A 21,619-nucleotide genomic window follows, 5' to 3' on the forward strand; every position below is an offset into this window, starting at 1 on the left:
GTATGAAGAGCCAAGACTCTACACAATCAGCTGGGATGAGCCTCGAGATAGAGGCTTGAACGCCCTGGGGCTTAAAAGATTACACATCAGAACTAAAGCACCGGACCCCAAAGCATTAGATGCTAGCTCAATTGTGTAATACAGATTACTCTTTCTGCATATACTTCTCTTTTCACATCACAGAGGTGAATGCAGGCCTCCTACCTAGCCCAGCTCATGGCTCTCACCTACTTCATGCTGCACTTACAGTCACTCATCCTCAAGCCATCCCTGTCTTCATGAATGAATTAAACGTGGGTTAGGCTTTGAGTCTAGGCCTTTGTTCCAGATAGACATCATTATGGCTGAATTTAGGATCCCTCGATTTTTACCAACTATAGTAATGTAGGAAAGAGGGGCAATCCAAGAGTCTGAGAAATGGGAGGGAATATTACATAATTTCAAATATGCCTTAGTGTTTATGCTGCATGTGGGTTGCACTGGGTGTGGTAGATTGGAATTAACTTGATGGGATTCCAGTGACTTCTCCATGGAATTATAAATATAAGCTTCTTGGACTGAGATGAGGACCAGGAAGGGCTCTAGAGAGATCAGCTCTCTCTCCTGCTTTCTGTTTATAATCATTACTCTAGTTCAGTGACTAGCCTACAATTATGTATACATTTCATTACTTCCAATTTTGTTTACATTCTTTTTATTTTGGTTTTCTTTTTGATTATTCATTTCTTATCACTTTCAATATTCTAGGGAATTCAATCCCCGGTTCCGAAAATTTCAATCCCCAGTTCCAAAAAAACAAAAAAAAAGTCTAGGGAGGATAGAGTAATAATTTATCTATATAAAACTAAATTAAATGTGGCACCCAGGCAGTGCAACTCTCAAATAAGCCATTGGTAGGAACTGATTTCCCTTCATTGGGAGGAACTGATTTCCCTTGAGCAGTGGGATCTTAATGGTGAACAGAGGTCATCGGTGTTGATGCTGGAACTCAGTTTTGCTTACATTGTGCTTGCTTGAAGACTGAAAGCTCGCAAGTAATTCTTCAGCTTCGTAAGTGTCCTGCAGGTTTCCAGCTAAGTCTCCCTTGTTAGGTCGCACTTTCGGAGAGAAGCTTACACATTACTCTCACTCTCTTGCTAGGAATGATATGCACAGAAATGGCTTTCTCACCTCCTTCTTCAACTAAGTATTTGTTTCCTTTGTGTATTTAGGGTGAACGAGACATTCTTTTCTCCAAGGCCCCTCTTTCTCTCTCTCATTTCTTTATATTTTTGGCTTCTCCCTCTTTGCAAACAGGGGAGTGGAATTTTAAGGCTTGACTATGCTTTCCATAATGTTTATGTTTCCTGGGACATTTTAACATGATTTTACCAAAAACTTAGCTTTATTTTCTCATCCCTTTCTTGATTTGTATGAATTGTCTAGGTTTTAAGTAAGGGAAACTCAAAGTGTAGAAAGTAGTCTTCAGACTTAATCTATCTGTTGATTAAACAATCCCCAGAGTATTTTCAATATCAGAAAATTAAGAGGACTTGTTTCTGATAAATTCTAATCTTGCTTTTGATCAAAAATATATGAGGTATGATCAAAATATGTTTAAATTAAAAAAATCACAATTTTTTAATAAAAGAAACATTGCCATCATTTCCCCCAAAGGACTACCTGCTTGCTTCAGACATGCTTTTCCCCATCTTTCTAGCTGCCTTCTGAGGTAGTTCTGGTGGTCCTTCCTCTTTCATGAGTGTCTTTTGAGAGATCAGGAAATAACAACTCCTGCAGCTGCTGAGTACCATGCAGAGAAGAGTCGCTCCCAAGCTCGTCACGCTGCGCCCTCATCCACCGCTCTCACCAGATCAGCACCACGTGGTTTCTGGTTCTTCCTCAAAGTTTACCTTCCATGGTAAACATTTTGAGTCAACTGAGGGCATCAGGACATCTAGACAGCCACAACAGTACAATTAAAGACACAAAAGAGGATTTGAGCTGCCTCAGAGCATAGCAAGAGTGATGGGATCAGTGTGTTTGAGTAAGGGGGATATTTTGAAAGGGATTAATGGCAGTGTGTCTCTGACTACAATAAATGCTACGTAATTTTCAAACATTTATTATACTTTTTATCGTAAGTTCCATATATAATTTAATTATGTAGAAACAAATTTTTAAAATCACACGAGTGTTGTTTATTCATGCTATTTAAATTTCTAAGAAACAGGTATATTTATTGTCTTTAACATTTATATGCTTTACATTTTCATAAAACTTTCAGTGTATTGATTAAAACGTCCCCAGAGATTTCAAAGCAAGCACTGTTCAGAGGCAGTCCTTCTTCTGCAGAAATATTCATGCATTTGACCTTCATCTGACAAAGCAGTTTATCATTGGCTCTTCCTCGCTCTTCATTAGTACATTTGAACTTTGCTTTACTAGTTTTTTTTTTAATAAACTGAGGCATTCTGGATTGCTCAAGCCTCAGAAACCAAGTAAACATTTCTGAGGATGTTGATGATAAGTGAAGGGCCAGAGCATGGCAGGATGCTGCTACCACGATTGCAAAAGACACAAGCCTGCAGATCATGGCTGATACCATTCTCACAGCCTTCTTCCTGGGTGACACAGATGTGTCTGTCTTAATACCAGGTCTGCGTATGAACAAGAAAGGGTGATCATATAGTTCAATAGCTTATTTCTGTAGGCCATGCTGTTACTTGGGTTGGGAGTCCACTGGCATGCATCCCCCAAAAGGTGTAGCTCCAACTGTTGTGGGAATGAAGTAAGAGAACCTTTACTCAAGGCTTGATTATGTAATCATTTTAAAAAATTCTTATTGTTATAATTTTCAGTGTATAATAATCACTTTGGGGAAATTGGTACATACCTTATTAGTGCAGTAGTGGAGAATCTACGGTGCCCATGTTAATTGTTTTTCTTTTAAAACAAAAGATGTTTCTGTATGAGTTTTTTCTAAACTGAAACTCCAGTATTCAGGTTTAATTGCAGTTTTGACACTTTGTGATAAATAAATGGGTTTTCATGGGTTTTGGGGTATAGTTTGGGCACTTGCCTCTCAAAGTCTCACCATTTCTGCCAAGTGTCATTAAGTACTTTTGGCTTTGCATAAAGTGATCACTTTCTCAATTTTTTTGTCTATAAAATAGAACTATTATTATCTTCTTGTTCAGAGGACAAAGTGCCATAGAAAAAGTGAGTATAAATCCAGGAAAACACACAAAGAATAGAAATCATTTGTTTCCGTTATTGTGTCAGAATGCCTTAGTGTGGTGCCCCGTGGCCTCTCCCGGGTCAACCTGGATGGCTCACAGTAAAGCTTCATCCCTTCCTGAGCAGGCAGCGGCTGCACCGTCTACACTGCTGACCCAGCTCTATCCCGGCTTTAGCTGTTGTGTTGAGTAGGGGGTGAGCGCACTTCGCCAGCTCAGCCCATACAGCTAGCAGGGTGCACACCTGCGTGCAGCCAGCCTTGCCTGCTCTGCCTCACGGTGCCCTTTTAGGAATTCCTCTGAGCCTCAGTTTCCTCACATAGAAGTTGAGGATGGTGCTGCCTTCCTCTGGGTTGTTTGGCATGTGTTTTTCTGGAGGAATTTCTATCTGGGAAGGAGTAAAGTAAGTTCAGAAAGTGGTGTAGATGGTGATGAATGGCAATTCATGGACGTTTTGACTCCTCCTTTCTCACAAATTTCTAGGTAGAGAAGGTATTAACAGATGTTTTCAAGACAATTAAATCCACTTTCTTAAAAGGAAGTTTTCAGATTTTCTGAACAGTTTGTGACCTGTACTCATGACTCGTTTGCTCCCTGCGTGTGTTGAAACTGAGACCCTCATCCCGACACTCATTGCTTCTGTCCCCTGCCCTTGCCTTCCGGTCTGCAGCACAGATGGATATTGTTTCACCATGATCGAGGAAGATGACTCTGGGATGCCTGTGGTGACGTCTGGATGTCTAGGCCTGGAAGGCTCAGATTTTCAGTGTCGGGTAAGGATGATAACTTGGGTGTCTTTGCATTGGCTGGATTTCCAGCAATATCTCAGTGAGACATCCACTTGTCATTGTCAGGAATTTGGAGGATAAGTGAAAGTTCTCATTGTGCCAATTCCTTCCTTTTGAAATCTAGTATTCTTTTCCTTTTCTTCCTACTCAGTGAGTCATTAGACTATTTCCAAAATCCAATTTACCACATTGCATTAAGCCAAAACTTTTTCCTCAGGGAACGTATACTACTTATTACAGATGTAATTGTAGTTTTGTTTACATGCAAAAGTTGCCGTAAGATAGCACAGGATAATTTGAAATAAATTACCTGATAGCAAATAACATATTTGAGCTGTAAAAAGTTATTCTAATTTCATATAAATTTGCTAAAGATAATTTTTAAATTTTTGCACAGTATGACATTCAGCTAGAATAAAATTGCTAATAGTTGTGTGGGTTTGATTTCAGGATACTCCCATTCCTCATCAAAGAAGATCCATTGAATGCTGTACAGAAAAGAATGAATGTAATAAAGATCTACACCCTACACTGCCTCCACTGAAGAACAGGGGTAAGGCCAGGAAGGCTTCCAGGCTTGGAAGGCTTAGGCGTAATGTGTACAAGTGCTGGAGTCCTTGTCTTTCCCTGGGTCTCTCCAACATGACTCCTCCTCCATTCAGCTTGTTGGATCTCTTTGTTGCCTTTCTCAAGAGTCTGCCTGCATCACTCGCCACTGATAAGGCAGAGGGTGCTCTAATATGACAGAATCTGTCATTCAAAGAAACAAGGAAAGGTCCTCTGGACATGTGTGTGCTGTGTTCTTCCTGCTGGTGCTCTTACTTAGCCTCCTCCCTTTATCCTGCTGGGAAGTCACTTCCGAGACCTTGTGCTCTGTAGACTGCTTGCTTTCACCCCTAAACGCTATTCATGAGTTGTATTTGCCTCTAAAACTACCTCTGCCTACATTATTTATAAAATAAATACCTTTTAAGTGGCTAAGTAATTTGCTGTGTGACACTTCATTAGATCTATGCTAGAGTAATTTTCATGAACGCATATATTGGTATATTGATAGGATGACGAGGATGTGTAAAGGTTTTCATTTCAAGGCTGACTCAGTTAAGTATTTCTCATTTAAAACAGCAGTAATTGTACTCCAAATGACTTCATGTTAGAAACAGCCCAATATTTCCATTCCCTCTTTATTCTCACCATAAAATGAATGACTTACTGTCATTGTAGACGGTAAGTCCTAAGTCTTATGTAGGTGGATTAAAATGATCCTTTGTGATTCATTTTATTTCTTGAGAAGAGGAACTCTCCACAACAAAATATAGTGGAATTTCTTGGCTTTGATAACACTTTATGAAATTTTTCCTGCTGCAGCCCAGAAACTACATACTGATTCATAGGATTCACATAAAGTCTCACAGTTCTTTTAGTTTTTTTCAGGTAATCCATTGTTAGGAATATAGAAATGGATGAAGACAATGCTTCTTCCACAAAGTGTACACTAGGATATGAGAAACGTCTGAGTAATTAATTTACACAGAGGCACCTTGCATGTTCAACTCAACTTGTTACAGATCTGTGTTCAAACACAGAAAAGTTTGAGAATTGAGCATATTTTTCCTATAACATTAATGGAAAACAAAATAATCAATTTTGAAGCCCCAAAATGGCGCTTTTGAATTCATTTTTCCAACACTTCAACAATTTTGCAATGATTTCTTTCTGTAACTCCACCAGGGTTCTCTGGTTACCTCTTAGCTTTACTGCTGGCATCACTTTCTTTGAGACCACTGTTAGGATATTTTATGCAAATAAAGCACAGTGGTGAAAGTTTGAAAGCATTAAGACAAGCACAGTCTGTTGTCAAGAAGAGCAGAGCTTGGAAGGAGGCGACCCCTTTGTGTCCTGGGGGAGGACTCGTGACTCCCCCTCAGCCTGTACATGTTTTCTCAAGTTGGAGTCTCAGTTCAGCTTTGAGCAACTATCAATATGGAACAGGTGGATTTTTTTGTTTGTTTATTTGTTTATTTATTTTTTTTTTTAGCTTTGCTGTTTGAACAATGGAAAGTTTGAGTTTGGAACTGAGTCCACTGGCATGCATCCCCCCCAAGGGTGTAGCTCCAACTCTTGTGGGAATGAAATAAGAGGACCTTTACTCAAGACTTGATTATGTAACCATTTTTAAAACTTCTCGACAGCCGAGGTGTCACTGCATCTGATCAGGAACTTCTCTGTATTTGAGTGAGGTTGTAAAATGTCATCAGGTTGATCATAAGACAGCAAGCTAGGGGCGCACTCTGTCTGGGGTGGGAGGTCACATGGTCTCACAGCCACTGTGATACTTCAACATGAAGGTAAGAATAAACAAGAATTTCCTAAGTGGCTGAAGCAGAACAGGCTGCATAAATGAAAACTGAGAAATTAAAATCATTAGTATCAGCCAAGCATCATGCTAAGTATTTTGTGGTTGACCCACAGGAGCCTCACCCTGTAAGGTCCTCTTCCCATTCAAAGATGAGGAAAGGACAGCAAAGATCAGCACACTTCACCGAGCTTATGCTGCTGTGCCAGATTCAGCTTGCTGTGTTTGCTTTGCAAAGCAGAAGGCCATAGGATAACACACTTCTTCCGAGGAGAGCATGTGCAGAGGAATGAGAGTGAAGGCAGCTCCTTCGTCATAAACCAGAGACAGCCTGGGGAACCCGGAACCCAGAGCTGGTACAAGGGGAGAGCGAGGGGCATGCGCAGAAGGGAGGAGACATGCTGCAGTCTTCTCCCAGACTCAACTTCTTACAGTCAATTTTAAGATGAGCATTTAAGATGCAATAAATAATATCTTTGCCTCACTAAGTGGGGACTCTGCATTGGCTCTTACAAAATTTCTATAATTTCTGCATTGTCTCTTACAAAATTTCTGTAATTTTAAAACTAAGATTTAGTTTAAATTTTTATAGAAATTATGTGAGTACATTACATTTTGACTTACTAGAAAATTTATCTGAAGTACTCCTCTGTTTGCCAATATGGTAATTTTGGTGTAGTTGAAGGCAAACTGTAATACAGGACTTGAAAAGTTATAAATTGTCTTGTTTCTTCTCCTTCAATTATGATAACTGTAGTTTGAGCAGCATACAGATGGGTTTTACAATCTTTTCCCTTAGTGCTAATGACAAGCAAACAACTGTCCAGGAAACAAGAATGCAGTCAGAGGAACGTCCCTTTCTCCCGGGCACGCACTGAACATGTCAGAGCCTATGGTGTACACGAGTGGGTGCTGGAATTCACCTCTGGTGAGCAGGTCACACCTCGGCAGCCCAGACCACACCATGAATCAGAGCTGACGTCCTCACAGGAAAGCAGCATTAGTATTTCTTGAAACGGCCAATCTTTGAATTTCAGGCTGAATATTTTTTTTGGTAGGACAGATGAGAGGAATTTAAAGGTAATTTGTTTTTTGAGTAAAATAGTCTAGAAGTAAAAACTTGGTCTTAATGTGCTTTGTGATCAGGAGCATAACCCCCTAAGCACTTTATGCAGGAGGATGGGGCTGGGAAATTGCATTTTGCTTATAGAAAAATAATTTATTTCTAGGGTTTTCTATAGAGAAGAATTTTGATGTCTGACAAAAGTAAGCATGCGCATTGCTACCTGTTGAATAAGAGCCTATAGCAGGAGCATGCTTTCTGCTCTTCTGATAGGAAGAGGCCTCCTGATGCCACCATGTAGCATGGAACATCCATGGCAGAGTGACTTGGGCAGAGGGTTATTTCCAAGATTCTTTCTGGCTACATGAGTTTTCTTTTATTTCACATTGCAATTATGAGCCATCTTTTAGCTTTATAAAACGAGTCCTTTCCTTTAAAGCACTAACTGCTCTACTTACCAGAGAGCAGCAGCGTGCAGCGCAACAGAGCACAGTATTGCTACAATACTGCCTTTGGCCTTCCATGCTTGCTATGGTGAGCCTGGCTTCCCAGGAGTTCTTGGTTCTACATCCCTGAGCAGGCAGAGGGCAGCGCAGGTGCAGTTCTGCAGCCCAGGGAGTAGTCTCTGCTCTCCTCCCAACTGGTATCCTGAAGGGGTCCTGTCCACTCTCTGGCAAGGACTTGAGTGTTTACATTGTTAATATTCTAAGCACAGGTAATGGCAGATTAAACTGGACCAGCAGGACCAGCAGAAAGAAGAGGGCTCCCGATGAGGTCAGCTGCTCCTGAAGGAAGCCCAGGTGGCATAGGGTAAAGCGCAGGGAGAGGATTATTGGGACAAGAAAAAAATAGGGAGATCCTGCTACCTTTTAATAAAATGCTGCAGGTAAGGGAAGAATTCCTGGAGCCTCTGAGGTTTCCCTGCTTTTATAAATCAGAAATATAATGAAATGAGTAAAGGCCAGGCTGTAATCTGCAATCTACATTTTTCGTAAGAAGTGAACGGCATAGAAGTGCATAGTTCTAGTAAAACTGAATCACTGGATTGAAAAGTATTCTCTGTTCATATACTGGAGACATTACTGATTATGTGGTCAGCTATGGTTTTTAGTTGAGTAACATTCTCTTTGGCTCTCTATAAAGTCAACCTTTTGTTATTTTAAAAATTGGTAAGATAGCAGTGGCAGTCTTTATGTGTATATGTAAGAAATATGGGGAAAATTTACTAAGGTAATTTATTGTATTAAATTTCAGCTTGCTTAATGTTAAAACTATATACTTGTTTCAGGTTTTCCATACATGGTACATTATAATTATATATTGCTTATTGTTTCTGATGATGTGAAGCTGGCGTGGCTTTTTAGACAGTATCTAGTGGGCAAAGGTCTCAAACGCCTTCTTTTTGTGGTCAATTGGCAGTATTCTTTTAGTTTATTTGTATAAAATTGCTTGTTTTTCCATTTAGCCTTTGAAGATGAAGGCTGCTTTTGTTCATACTTTGGGAATAGTACGGGTCCTAAGTAACTGCCAAGTGCACGTACTCTGGACGGATGAGGAAATCTATCACCGAGCATGAAGCAAGCGAGGTGGAGGGAGGAAGGGAGCTGTGCGTGTCCGCCCAGCTCCACACGCAGGGTGCAGACACTGTGTGCTGCGAGCGCAGACAGACAAAGAAAAATAGATTTTGACAAGAAATAAGCATAGTGATGTGCAGATTTTACCTTTTAATAAGTAATCCAGGTCTTCTCTAAAATGCTTCAAAGTACAGTAAGATTTATTTTCAACTTATATACTCATGTTATTTTCCTGAATTTGGTAATTGTGTTACACTTCATAAGAAAAGGTCTTCATCCCTAGGAAGTGTATTCCAAACTGTTTGTAAATGACAGGAACATTATTCTGCAACTACACATATTCTAAAATAGTACAGATGTATAAGTACCTAAATAAGTAAAATTAAATGTAAGTATATAATATACATATTTGTGTGTACCTTTATTGGGGCACTGATACAGTAAGAGAATTATAAAACAAATATGCTAGCCATAAGAAATCTGGATTAAGGCTATATATGAGTTCTTTATTTTTATAGTTTTTTATAAGGATGAAATTCTTTATGAATAATGAAGATATATAGATATTGAGGTAGAAATTATTACAGCTTTTCAAAAAGGTATTTGACAATCTGAATGAAACAACTTGATGTACTTTGAGCTAATAATTATGTCTAGATCTCTCAATTAAATAAATACAGGCACATGTGAAGATGGGTACATACATGTGTTCACTGCAGACCTTTGTGCTTGTGAAAATCAAAGCTGATTTATCTGAAGGTAGGAAAAGGAGGAACAGAGAGAAAGATGGTAGATAGCTAATCTGGACCAGTAGGGAATATTTAAAAGTGAAATATTTTTGACTTCTTTGTATTGTAGTAAAGGTGCATTATAATATGATCTCTGAAATCTTCTAAGTATGTAAGAATAGAAGATGGGCTTTCTATTGAGGATGTCTTTATACTATGTGATGTTTAAAACTCATTTATTACTTTTGGAAAATGTCCAAGATACTATAAATGAAAATAATCTTGTAAAGTAATATAATCTGGCAAAATATTTTGTTCATGAGCTTGTTTTTTGTTCATCAAAATGCTACTGAAATAACATTGTTCAGCTGTTGACCCTAGTGGTAAGGAGGTGGTGATTTTGATTAGTTGGTGACTTTCAGTTTTTTTTATGGAACTTGCAGTAAGTCATTTTGGATACAGTAAGTCATTGTGGATACAAAATATTTAGGTGGTCATATATTTATAAGAAGACAGCACAGTTAGAAACCCTCTTCTAGAACTAATGTTGTAACAGTACTTTTAAAATTAAGTAATGATAATCACTCTTCTCAAGGATATATATGCTGCCCTTAAGAAACAGTGCCGGTTCTGTTACTATATAAGCATACCAGATTTTCCATCAGTTTTCCTCAATATAGTTCTAAGGGACCACCTGCATAAAAATAACCAATGAAGACTGTTAAAATACGGGATTCTTTGTGTAAAAATTCCTGAGTTTAAAAGTAAGAAAATATGTATTTGTGTTAAAGGTATCTCAGTTCTTCATAAATATTGAGAAATCATGCTTTAAGTAAATCTGCTTAATTTCTATTGTAGTAAAGATGCATTATAATATCTCTGAAATCAAATGGATAATATTTAATAATTAGGTTTATCTGTTAAAGCATCACACGTTCTTTGTCTGTAATGTGTCCAGTTCTTATAAAAAGGGATTTCACTTGTGAAAAGCTGAGCCCAGTGCCTTGGAAGACATCTTTGTTTATGGTGCTATCTTCTGTGTGTTTGGCAACATTGGAGGAGTCTCCTTCATGGCTGCCGGAAGGATGCTCTGCCTTTATGCACCATGAATATAGATGTGGCTTTAAATCCAAATTCGGCAGACGGAGTGCTCCAGAAGCTTCGTGAGCAGGGGCTGTGAACCACAGGAGTGTGGAATAACCATACCTTTTTGCTCATATTTTAGATCTATTTTGCTTCATCATTTCCTTTGCATGGGTTTATCATGGCCAACCCTCTTGTTTCCAGAGTGGAACTGTGTTCCTGAACTGGGTGTCTAGATGAACAGTGATTCATTCTAGTCTAATACCTAGTTCTTAGTATACATGTGGGTTTTCTTACAAATTAGAGTGCTGAAAATTTCTCCACCTTTTGCATATAGTGCTTAGCATGGACTTTGGGAAAGAGCTGGCTCCTTATTTTCAAGCAGAAGCATGGTCCATATCATAACTGTCATGCTTTTCTCTAACTTTCAGATTTTGTCGATGGACCTATACATCACAAGGCCTTACTTATATCTGTGACTGTCTGCAGTTTGCTTTTGGTCCTTATCATTTTATTCTGCTACTTCAGGTAAGTTTTCAACGTGAAGGCACAGAATTTGCAATGGTCTTATCTTTCTTTCCTAGTACTCTACTTCTGTTTGTTGATGTTTTTAGTCACAGCTTCTTTGGCCTAATTAGATCTGAAACTATCTGTTACTGCCGCCAAATATATGTCTTAATGATGTTATATATAAGAAGATGCCTATCTAATTTCTGCTTCAGATATCAAAAGATCTCATAAATATTTAATCCCTAAGGAAACTAGGCTAGTTGGGGAATTCGGGGACTTTTTGCTACTAACGCTTGACTCTAAGCAAAGAAAAGATCATATTAAACTTAGAGTGATTCAAATAAGTCCTTATTACCTAAGGTAAAAAAAATTCCTCTCAGTATTGAGATATCTTAAACATAATTTGTAGATTAAAAATTAACATAAAGCAAATTCAGTTAAGGATGATAAATTATGTTCAGCTGCCTAATAACTTCTTTCCTAGTTTGCAAAATATGAAAGAACTTGATATACATATTATTTGCCTTTTGAGAAATTTAATATTAATTTGTAATATTCTTCAAATAGGTCAGTCTGTTCAAATAAATTTATTTTATAGTTAAAGACATAATTATTAGCAGAATGTTTTTAAACTTTAATTTTATTTCACTTGTTACTATTTCATACATTACCTTATATGACAGCTCTAGTGTTTTCTGTAAGCCAAGGATTTTCATTTTTAATTAATTAGAGACTTTAAAGGAACAGATTTGAGAAATAAACATCTTAACTGGGAAAACAAACAAAATGTATTGTGTTTGGATATATGCAGTTAAAAGAAAAAGAAGAAAACTTTAAATGTTTGAACACTAAAAAACATGAAGTTTATTAACAAATAAGTTAGCAAAGTAATTATGATTTATATTTTAGAAACTGTAAGGATGTACTAAATATTTGGTTTTGTATTATTTATGTGTTAAAATCAGTATATTATAAAGTTTTTTTCCCCTATTGCTGTATTTCGGTTTCTAAAGTTATCCCTTCATCTTTAGGTATAAGAGACAAGAAACCAGGCCTCGGTATAGCATTGGGCTGGAGCAGGATGAGACCTACATTCCTCCAGGAGAGTCCCTGAGAGACCTGATCGAGCAGTCCCAAAGCTCAGGCAGTGGATCAGGCCTCCCTCTGCTGGTATGAGAGGGACATGCCTCCAATGGAGAGGAAATGCCTTCAGGAAGGAAACGTCAGTGCACACAGAGTTTCATATTACTGAAACAGATAGGGCAGAGGACAAGGAGAAAGCCTCACGCAGCCAGTTAGACATCAGATCTCAGATGCAGGGCTTGCTGATAACATTTTGACATGCTGAGGGCAAGGTGTTTGTTTTTTAATGAAAGTGTATGGTTACAACCCAGACCCTCAGACATTCTGATAAAGAGCAGATTAGAAAACAGTAAACGTGGGACCATCTTCCCTCTGTCTACAGTGGGGATAGCATTACTGTGCTTTGGCCCAGCTTTTGAAGGCAAAAGGGTTACAACCACCTGGGATCTGAGTGGTTCTCCAGAAGGAGGTGGCTGCCTGTCAGCTGCGGGGCTTATATTTCAGGGCAAGGTCTTAGCCTTTCCATTCACAAGAGGTTTAATTTTCTGATGATCAGAACTCCTGACCCCAATGAGAATACACACCAACCCCTAGGCATTTGCTGTAATGAGAAGTGTAACTGACTGTTTTATGGGCCACAAAGAACAACTGTTGGAATTCATAATGGAAATAGTCTTAATGAGGAATATTTTTCTTAATAACCCTTATAATTGATTTCCTTCTTCTTCTTGGTTGGCTTCTGACCTTGGGTATCTTATTTGCTTGACTTACTGGATGATGTTTTATTTATTAGTGTAAGAAATATTTTTTGAGGTGAGGCCAAAAACCAAGTACATAGGTGTTTGGGGTATTGTAATAAAAATTATGGCCCTTAGGATTTAAAAAAATATAGTACAAGTTCTAATAACTAAAAAGCTTGATTTTAATTTTCAGAATTTTACTGTTGCAAATATAATTATATTTTTAAATGTATATTTAATTTATAAAGAAAAGTGCCGATCATCAAGTCCCACTTGATATGAATGGATTTGCTGTGCCTGCGCTTGAAATTGTTGCTGGCTTGTCCTCTCACTGTTTCCCATCCAGTGTACCTTTCTTCTTGCTTTGGAGGTGCCTTGTTGAAATCATTCACCCTGCCACATTACTCGCTGGGTAACCCTCTGACACCCAGTACTGACTCTGTATCCTCTGTCCTGTCTTAGCCCCGCTCGCCTGCCCGCCTCGGCACCTGCCTCTCGTGGCCAGGACCGAAGTTCTGGCACCGGCTCTGAGCAGTCATTTCCCAAGCAGGACCTGGGCTCACACCTTCGCAAATGCCATTGCTAAGGCACCTTCCTCCAACTATGACTCCACATCCACTTCCCATTTTATGTCTGATGACTTCTCAGTTTCCTGGGAGTGAGCCAGTTTATGCTTTGTTCTAACATTTTCTTTTCATTAGTTATATGACAGTTTAAAGTGTTTTAAGCAGGGTTAATGTTTTGTTGGCCTGTGTCATCATTGGGGACAGTGAAGACATTTTATTCCCATTGTATCAGCAGTACAGTGTCAGGTTCATTAAACAGGCTGCTCAGTCATTTAAGGGAAAAAAAATTCAGCCCTTTCTTCTACTATCTGGAAGAATCCTGTTTCTATAATTTAGATACTAAAAAACAGCATTTGGAATATAGCTCATAAATGTTAAGAGTACAGTTTCCATATTTCCTGTAATGTTTTAGTTCTTTGGCAAATGGGAAGGGTGCCTAGAGATGAGGGAGAAGAGAAGACCATTAGGATGTGTTACAGACAGGAACCAACTCCCCATGGGGAATGTGTTGTGTACTGCAAAAATTGAAAAATAGGGTAATTTCAAAAGCCAGATGTCTCACTTACACTTTTCTCATTGCTGGGACAAATACCTAACACCCAAAATGAAGGAAGGAAAGATTTATTTAGCTCACAGTTACTGGAGGTTTCAGTCCATACTCACCAGGCTCCAAGGCAGGGCAGCACATGGCAAAGAGCAACCTCTCATGGAGGTGGTAGAGAGAAGAGAGCAAAATGGATGAGTAGCGGCAACAATGGCTACAGAGAGTGAGTCTGTCTTTCTTGTTTCATTCAGGCTGTTGGCCCCAGGCTGCCTACAGTTATCACACCCATAATCCCAGCAGCACTCACACCCACAATCCCAGTGGATCATGAGTTAGTCACAAACTCTTGAAGTCTACCCCTTGACTGCATGAGGCTTTGGTGGGAAACTAGACACAAACCATAACACCAGATTGCTTTGATTGTACACTCCAGACAGTGGCCTTTACACATTCTCAGGTAAAACTCATAGTGTTCCTATGAGGAAATGCAGCCATGAGTCATTTAATGATGGAGACAGGTTCAAAGAAATGCATCACTAGAAACTTTTTTTTTTTCCGGAACCAGGGATTGAACTCAGATCCTTGCGTTTGCCAGTCAAGCACTTATCCTACTGAGCCATCTCCCCGGCCCAACTAGAAACTTTTTGTCACGGGAACATTGTAGATTGTTCAGACACAAGCTACAGCAACTATGACGTCATTTAGTGGATTAATCATGGAGACATTATTACATAAGCAGCTTGTCATTGTTGTAATTGTTTTTTTTTACTCATTATTTTTATTGAAAATCAATAATAATTATATAGCAAATTAAAAGTTGTAGACAAATATTGAATGTGAAAGATATAAGATGTAGACAGTGAATTTTAGAGAAATATTTCTGAAATGAATACATAACATGAGATTAATAACAGATTGCACATTGTAAAAAATTGTTTACAAACTTAAAAGGATATAACAGTAAAAATTATCTAAAATAAACATGAAGAAGGAGTTTACAGATCAGTCATATAATAGTTTGCTCTGTGCCAAAATCAAGAAACTTAAATTCATATAATTAGAATTCTCAGAGTAGAATGGGGTAGGCAATAAATATTAAAGATTTAAAATTTCTGAATTTAGTTAAAATTATAATGCCACATTTCCAAGAAAAAGGGACCTTTTGCATAAGACATTTGAATAAAATCATACCAAGATACACAAAATAAAATTGTCCAAAACTAATTGCAAAGAAAAAAATCATTAAATCATATACATAGAAAAATACTAGCTATGGAAGAACAAAATTAAATAGCATCTTAATCCACATTAGGAAAAAAAAAAAAAAAAGAGCAAGTGGGTAAGAAACTAGACTTATTTATTCAAAGGACTGAAAAGGCAAAACAAAAAAAATCTGTCCTCATGAATTTTATACTTAGTAAACATATCTTTGAACACTAAAAGTAAAATATTTTCCAGTTATTCAAACTTGAAATATTCAAATGCCACCAGACATGGCATAACAAAGACCATAATCCAGAAAGCAAGAGAAGTTGCTGGATGGTCCTGGTTAAAGAATAAATAGCTTTCAAAATGGTAGTTATGCAGGACTATGTAAAATATAATTACATTAGATGAACCCATTTAAAAGGTCATTGAAAATTTCCACAAAACTATCAATTTTATGTCAGGTCATATATATATTTTTTCGTGTGTGTGTGTGTATGTGTGTGTGTGTGCATGTGCACACATGCGCAAAAGACAAAGAAGGAAAAAGTCAATGGAAAATGGAAATAAACTTTAAAATTTCTAATACTAGGAGAAAATATCATGTCTTATAAGTAGATTGTGACTCAAAGAAACAGTATAAATCTTAAAATTACAATTAAACAATATTCAGAAAATTAAAAATTAATTCAAAATTTAATTAAATATTTCAAAATAATATTCAAAAATTAAAACTAAAATTAAATTGTGAGTCCAACTAAGAGGCCAGAATGTAGTGTATCATATGTACGAATCTGTGATCAATTCAGAGTACTCACATATTATTTGATTAGGTTAACATATGAAAAAATATCAAGTAATAAAAAGTTTTCATGATAGCAAAGAATTACTAAGAATAAAGCAACATCTCTCTCTCTCTCTCTCTTTTTTTTTTCAATACCAGGGACTGAACTCAGGACTTTGTGCTTGTTAGGCAAATGCGTGTTCTACTGAGCTGTCTCACCAGCCCACTAAGAATAAAGCATAACAAAAATACTGGAGTGGCAAATATATGGCCAGCACTTCTAACAGTTTGGGGATAGGATATTGCACAAAGTTCTAGTGTGTGGTGGACAGTGTCCATGATGCTTATTGGTGGCTAGGTGTCACTTGTGAGATTTGTAGAGTATGCTGATGGAAATATTTTGCTGTTGTATACAAAAGAATAATTGAAAGACTGCTTTTGTATACCTCTTTTTCTCCTGTATTTAATTGTTTGCCCTACTTGGTGGGTTCTTTCCATTCTCATTCATGGAGTTGTGGTCATTTTTATCCCTCTCTAGAATATCTTTTAGTAGTCTGTGTGGAGTTGGCTTTGTTGTCGGAAATTCTTTAGTTCTTTGTCATGGAAGTATTTTACTTCTCCAATAAACTTGAAAGAGAGTTTTGCAGGATATATCAGTCTGGGTTGGAATTTGTTTTATGCAAGACTTGTAGTAGCTCCATGCTCTTCTTGACTTGATGGTTTGTGAAGAGAAATCTGCCATTATTCTGATGGGTTTTCCTTCAAATGTGATCTGTTTCTTTTCTTTAGCGGCTTTTAGAATACTGTTCCTGTGCTGAATTTCTGAGATCTTGATTATTATATGTCTGGGTGTGCTTTTAATTGGGTTGGTGTTATTTGGAGTTCTATATGCTTCAGTTAACTGAAGGTGAGATTGTTTCCCCATGTTTCAGAAGTTTTTTGCTATTACTTCTGCTCATATTCTTTTTATGTCATTTGTATTGACTCCTTCTTTCTCATTGATGCCCATTAGTCTTACTTTGTTCATCTTTGCATCGTCTTGCAGATGTTGAATTATTTTTTCCTGCATCCTAGTTGTTTTTAAGAGATCTTTTCTTACCTTTTCAATAGCTGCAATGGTGTCTTGAAGTTCTCAAAGTGTATTCTCACTTTCATTCAGTTTTCCCAGCTTATGATTGAGGTTTTAATTCCCTGTATTGCACTTTGATTCTGCTTCATACATTCTATTTCTTTCCTATAGTGCTTGAACTTGGTAGATCCAGACCTGGTGATTCCTGATGATTCCATCATTTTTCTGTTCTCCTCTATTTTTTTTTATTAGTGTCTTCTTTAGAAGCACTTAGTACTTCTTTCATTATAGTTATCATTTCTTTTTTACTTCAGAGATTATATCTGATCTGATTTCCTCTATATTGTTTCTTTACTTCATACACTATTATTTCAGCGATTTCAGGTGTGTACTTTCCAATTTCATCTATGCTATTGTCTCCTGCATTTGTTCTGGGTGGGCTCGGGGCCTGAGAATGCATTTTGCTCCTTCTCTTTGTCATTTTGTATAGCACTGTCTTCTGACCTTTGGTGTAGAGCTTTGGTAGAGTTATTACCTTAGCACCAGATCCGGATCTACCAAGTCAAACTCATCTAAGTGGATGTGGCTTCAGTCTGGCTGCTGTGCTCCACTTCTTCCTGCTACAGCCCTTGGAAGTGAAACTGCTGTGCCACTCTGGCAAGATGTTCTGCTCCTGGATCAGCTGGATGGGTCTTGCCTCTAGCCTCTTTGCAGGAAGTTCTGTGGCAGGGTTCCCCACCAGACCTATCTGATGGAGAAAGTTCCACTCACATTCCAGGCCTGGACACTGGCTGGCGTGAGGCTCTTGAGGTCCCCAGGTGGTCCCACTCAACATGTGGGGCCTGGGCAATGGCTAAGTCTGTAAATGTTAATATGTGGCACATACATTTAAAAAAATGAAATACTTAGCTATCAGTCTCACAAGAGAAGTTAAAAATTCATACAATGAAAATTACATTATTCTGAGAAAAGAGATCAAAGAGGATTTCAGAAAATGGAAAAATGTTCCTTGCCCTTGGATTGGAAGACCCAACATTGTGAAAATGGCCATACTCCCATAAATTTTATACAGAATCAGTACAATCTCAATTAAAATCCTATTGGTATACCTCATAAAATAGAGAAAACATTCTTAAAATTCATGTGGAAGCAGAAAAGACCCAGAATATCAAAAGGAATTCTGGGTAACAAAGGCAAGGCAGGAGGTATTACAATTCCTGACCTGAAATTATACTATAAAGCTAATGTGATAAAATCAGCATGGTACCAGGAAAAAACAAACAAACAATAAAACAGATCAGTGAAACAGATTACAAGATGCAGATACAACTACAAACACACTCAGCCACTTTATCTTTGACAAAGGAACAAAACATGTTCACAGGAAGAAATATAACCTTTTCAATAAATGGTGCTGGGAAAAACTAGCTTTCTACATGCCAAATACTAAAATTAGACCCATGTCTACAGCCATGCTCTAAACTACAGTCTATATGGATCAAAGATTTGAATATTAAAATAAAAACACTAAATCTTCTTGAGGAAAAAGTAGATAGAAATCTTGATGATATAGGAATAAGTAGAGAGTTCATGAACAACAACAACAAAAAAAAACTACATGGGAAATAATTCAAAGAATTAAGAACTGATATCCCATGTTTTTGAAAAGTTTCATCTTTTTGAAAATAAATTACCAACAGAGTAAAAAGAAAACCCCAAACTGGAAAAATTTATAGCCAACTTCCCTCTGACAAAGGACTTCTATTTAGAACTTAAAATGAATTTTAAAAAAAGTCAAGACCCCCAGATTCAAAGACCCAATCCAGAAATGGGCATTTGAAATGAATATATATTTCACAAATGAAGAAATACAAATGGCAAATAAATACATGCAAAAATGTTCAACATCAGTAGTTATTTGAGAAATGCAAATGAAAACGATACTAAGATTCTATTTCACCCCAGAAAAAATGACTGTCATCAAGAAGTCTGCTGGGGAGATAGCTCAACAGTCTAAGCAACTGTCTGAGAAGAGCAAGGACTTTGGTTTAACTCCTGGTACCTCAGGCTTAGTGTACTGGCCACCAAACCTGGGCATGGTGGCACATGCCTATAATCCCAACACTGTGGAGGCTGAGACAGGAGGATTATTACAAGTCTAAGTGTATAATGAGACCCTGTGTCAAATAAATAAATAAATAAATAAATAAATAAATAAATACTTTTTAAAAGAGTCAACCAATAACAAATTCTGGCAGGGTTCTGGTGAAAAAGGAACATTTCCCCACTGTTGATGGGAGTGTAGACTGGTACAATCACTGTGGAAGTGAGTGTGGAGATTTCTCAAAAAGCTAGGATTGGAGGTTCCATTCAACCATGCTATTCCCCTCCTGTGTATTTTTCCAGAAGAATGGAAAACATCATACCACAGTGATATATGTTCACCCATGTTTATAGCAGCACAGTTTGTCATAAGTAGATCTTGGAAACAACCCAAATGCCAATCAATTGAGGAATGGATAAAGCAGATGTAGTATTTTGACACAATGTAGTATTATTCAGCTATAAAAAAGGATAAATTTGAGGCTTTTATCAGTAAATGGATGCAACTAGAGACCATATTCTTAAGTAAAATAAGTCAGACCCACATGTGCAAATATTGTATTGTCTCCCTAGTGTAAGAACCTAAAAGAGTAAAATCTGAAGGTTACTATAAATACTGTGAAAAAGGACTCAATATGTTCAAACAGAAGGAATTACTGAAATGAGAATAATAGGGCAGGGGGTGGGCAAGGGAAAAGAGCTATAGCTATGTATGTGTGCAAGATGACTTGGATAATCGTTCTGTGGGTTTCTGCTGGTCTATGAAAAAGAACAGTTAATGCTTAACTATTTTTTTTTCTGTTTTCTTTCCTCTTTCTCTTTTCTTAATTTTTTATAACTTTTTTCTTTATCCAATTTTTCATGCATATATTTGATAATCTAAACAAATAAGTTGAAGACAATATTATGCAATACAACAAATACTTTTGAATTGCTATTATTTTGTTTAGGGAAATTTTGTATCATTTCTAGTTCTTACTCTTTTGTATTCTTTTTTTAAAAGTACATAGCACAGGACAGTTATAGACATCTATCCTGCATTACACTTATACCACAGATGACTTCTGCCTAGATATGTCAACCAGTTGACTGTGGCAGAAGCCAGTATCCATGCCCAGAAGATAGGCCTCCTGAAGTTTGGCTTTTTTTTTTTTTTTTTTTGTATTTTAGGGAAGGGTTTACAGGGTGTTACAAGGTGTTAAGTGTCTCACTACTACATCAGACTCATAGTGATCCACTTGTTTACAGTCCCCCAAGAGCTGGGATTACAGGTGTACACCACCATGCCCAGTCTCAATTGCAGTCTCAGCGCACCCTGGGGGCAGGACCGGCCCAGCGGGCCCAGCGATCGAACCCCTGGCCCCTGTGTCTGCTCACAGGTGTTTTAATCCGCTGAGCTATTTGGGTGGCCCTAAGTTTGGCTCTTAACACCTATAAAATGTGAAGCAGACATTAAAGAACACAATGAAATGGATTTGATTGGGCTCTGTGGGAGGGAGTATTCTATACAGCCTTGTTCAATATGACAATAAGTTTTTGAGAAAACTTTCACTATGACAGCTTTCATGTTTGTTTCTTACATTTAGTTTGTAAGGTAAACGATGTAGAAGTGCAGTCTCTCCAGGTATTATACTATATGAGTGACTACCTCACTATAACACTGATTCGTTATTTATTTCATCAGCATAACGCTTTACATATAACCACATATCTGGGACATTTAGTATTTATCAAATGATTTTATGTGTATGCTTAATTTTGGACCTTTGCTTTTTTTCATGAGATGTCCATTTCTTTATCAAAAAAGAGTATCAGAATTATTCTTAAGATAATGTCTTTCTGTTCTCTGTGTGTTACATTAAGTGTTTATATATGAAATATAGAAATAATCACAGGTTATTTAATGAATATTATATAAGAAATAGCATGTATTACTGTAATACATACCCTATTTGACCTTGTAAAATACCCAAAACAAAAAATCGCAGAACATCAAATGTAAGTGAGGATTCTGGCAAAAATTTTTCTGATATGTATCTAAATCTTTTCAGCCATATATTTCTCCAAAGAGCTGTATGTCAGGGTGTCAGTGCGTGCATGTGTGTGTGCTGCTAATTCAGATCTTCGGTGAGAGTGCCAACCACTGCTGTGGCCACATGCTATGTCCCATCCACGTAGCAGTGTGTGCATGGACTTGGGCATTG

General features: G+C 37.5%; 1 protein-coding gene across 8 annotated transcripts in view; it reads left to right on the top strand.

The window, feature by feature from the left end:
- Bmpr1b (bone morphogenetic protein receptor type 1B) overlaps positions 1 to 21,619 on the top strand; it is a 482,076-nt gene that overhangs the window by 439,565 nt on the left and 20,892 nt on the right. For 7 of the 8 annotated variants that reach the window (XM_023700599.1, XM_023700598.1, XM_023700597.1 and 4 more), the window contains 4 exons: positions 3,889 to 3,991; positions 4,457 to 4,559; positions 11,242 to 11,338; positions 12,352 to 12,490. In XM_023700599.1, the coding sequence (XP_023556367.1) occupies positions 3,889 to 3,991; positions 4,457 to 4,559; positions 11,242 to 11,338; positions 12,352 to 12,490 (442 nt within the window). The remainder of the gene's footprint in view (positions 1 to 3,888; positions 3,992 to 4,456; positions 4,560 to 11,241; positions 11,339 to 12,351; positions 12,491 to 21,619) is intronic. The other variant, XM_004640633.2, reaches the window with a different exon arrangement.

Source organism: Octodon degus, unplaced genomic scaffold (assembly GCF_000260255.1).
Source record: "Octodon degus isolate 3935 unplaced genomic scaffold, OctDeg1.0 scaffold00125, whole genome shotgun sequence".
Classification (NCBI taxonomy): Eukaryota; Metazoa; Chordata; class Mammalia; order Rodentia; family Octodontidae; genus Octodon; species Octodon degus.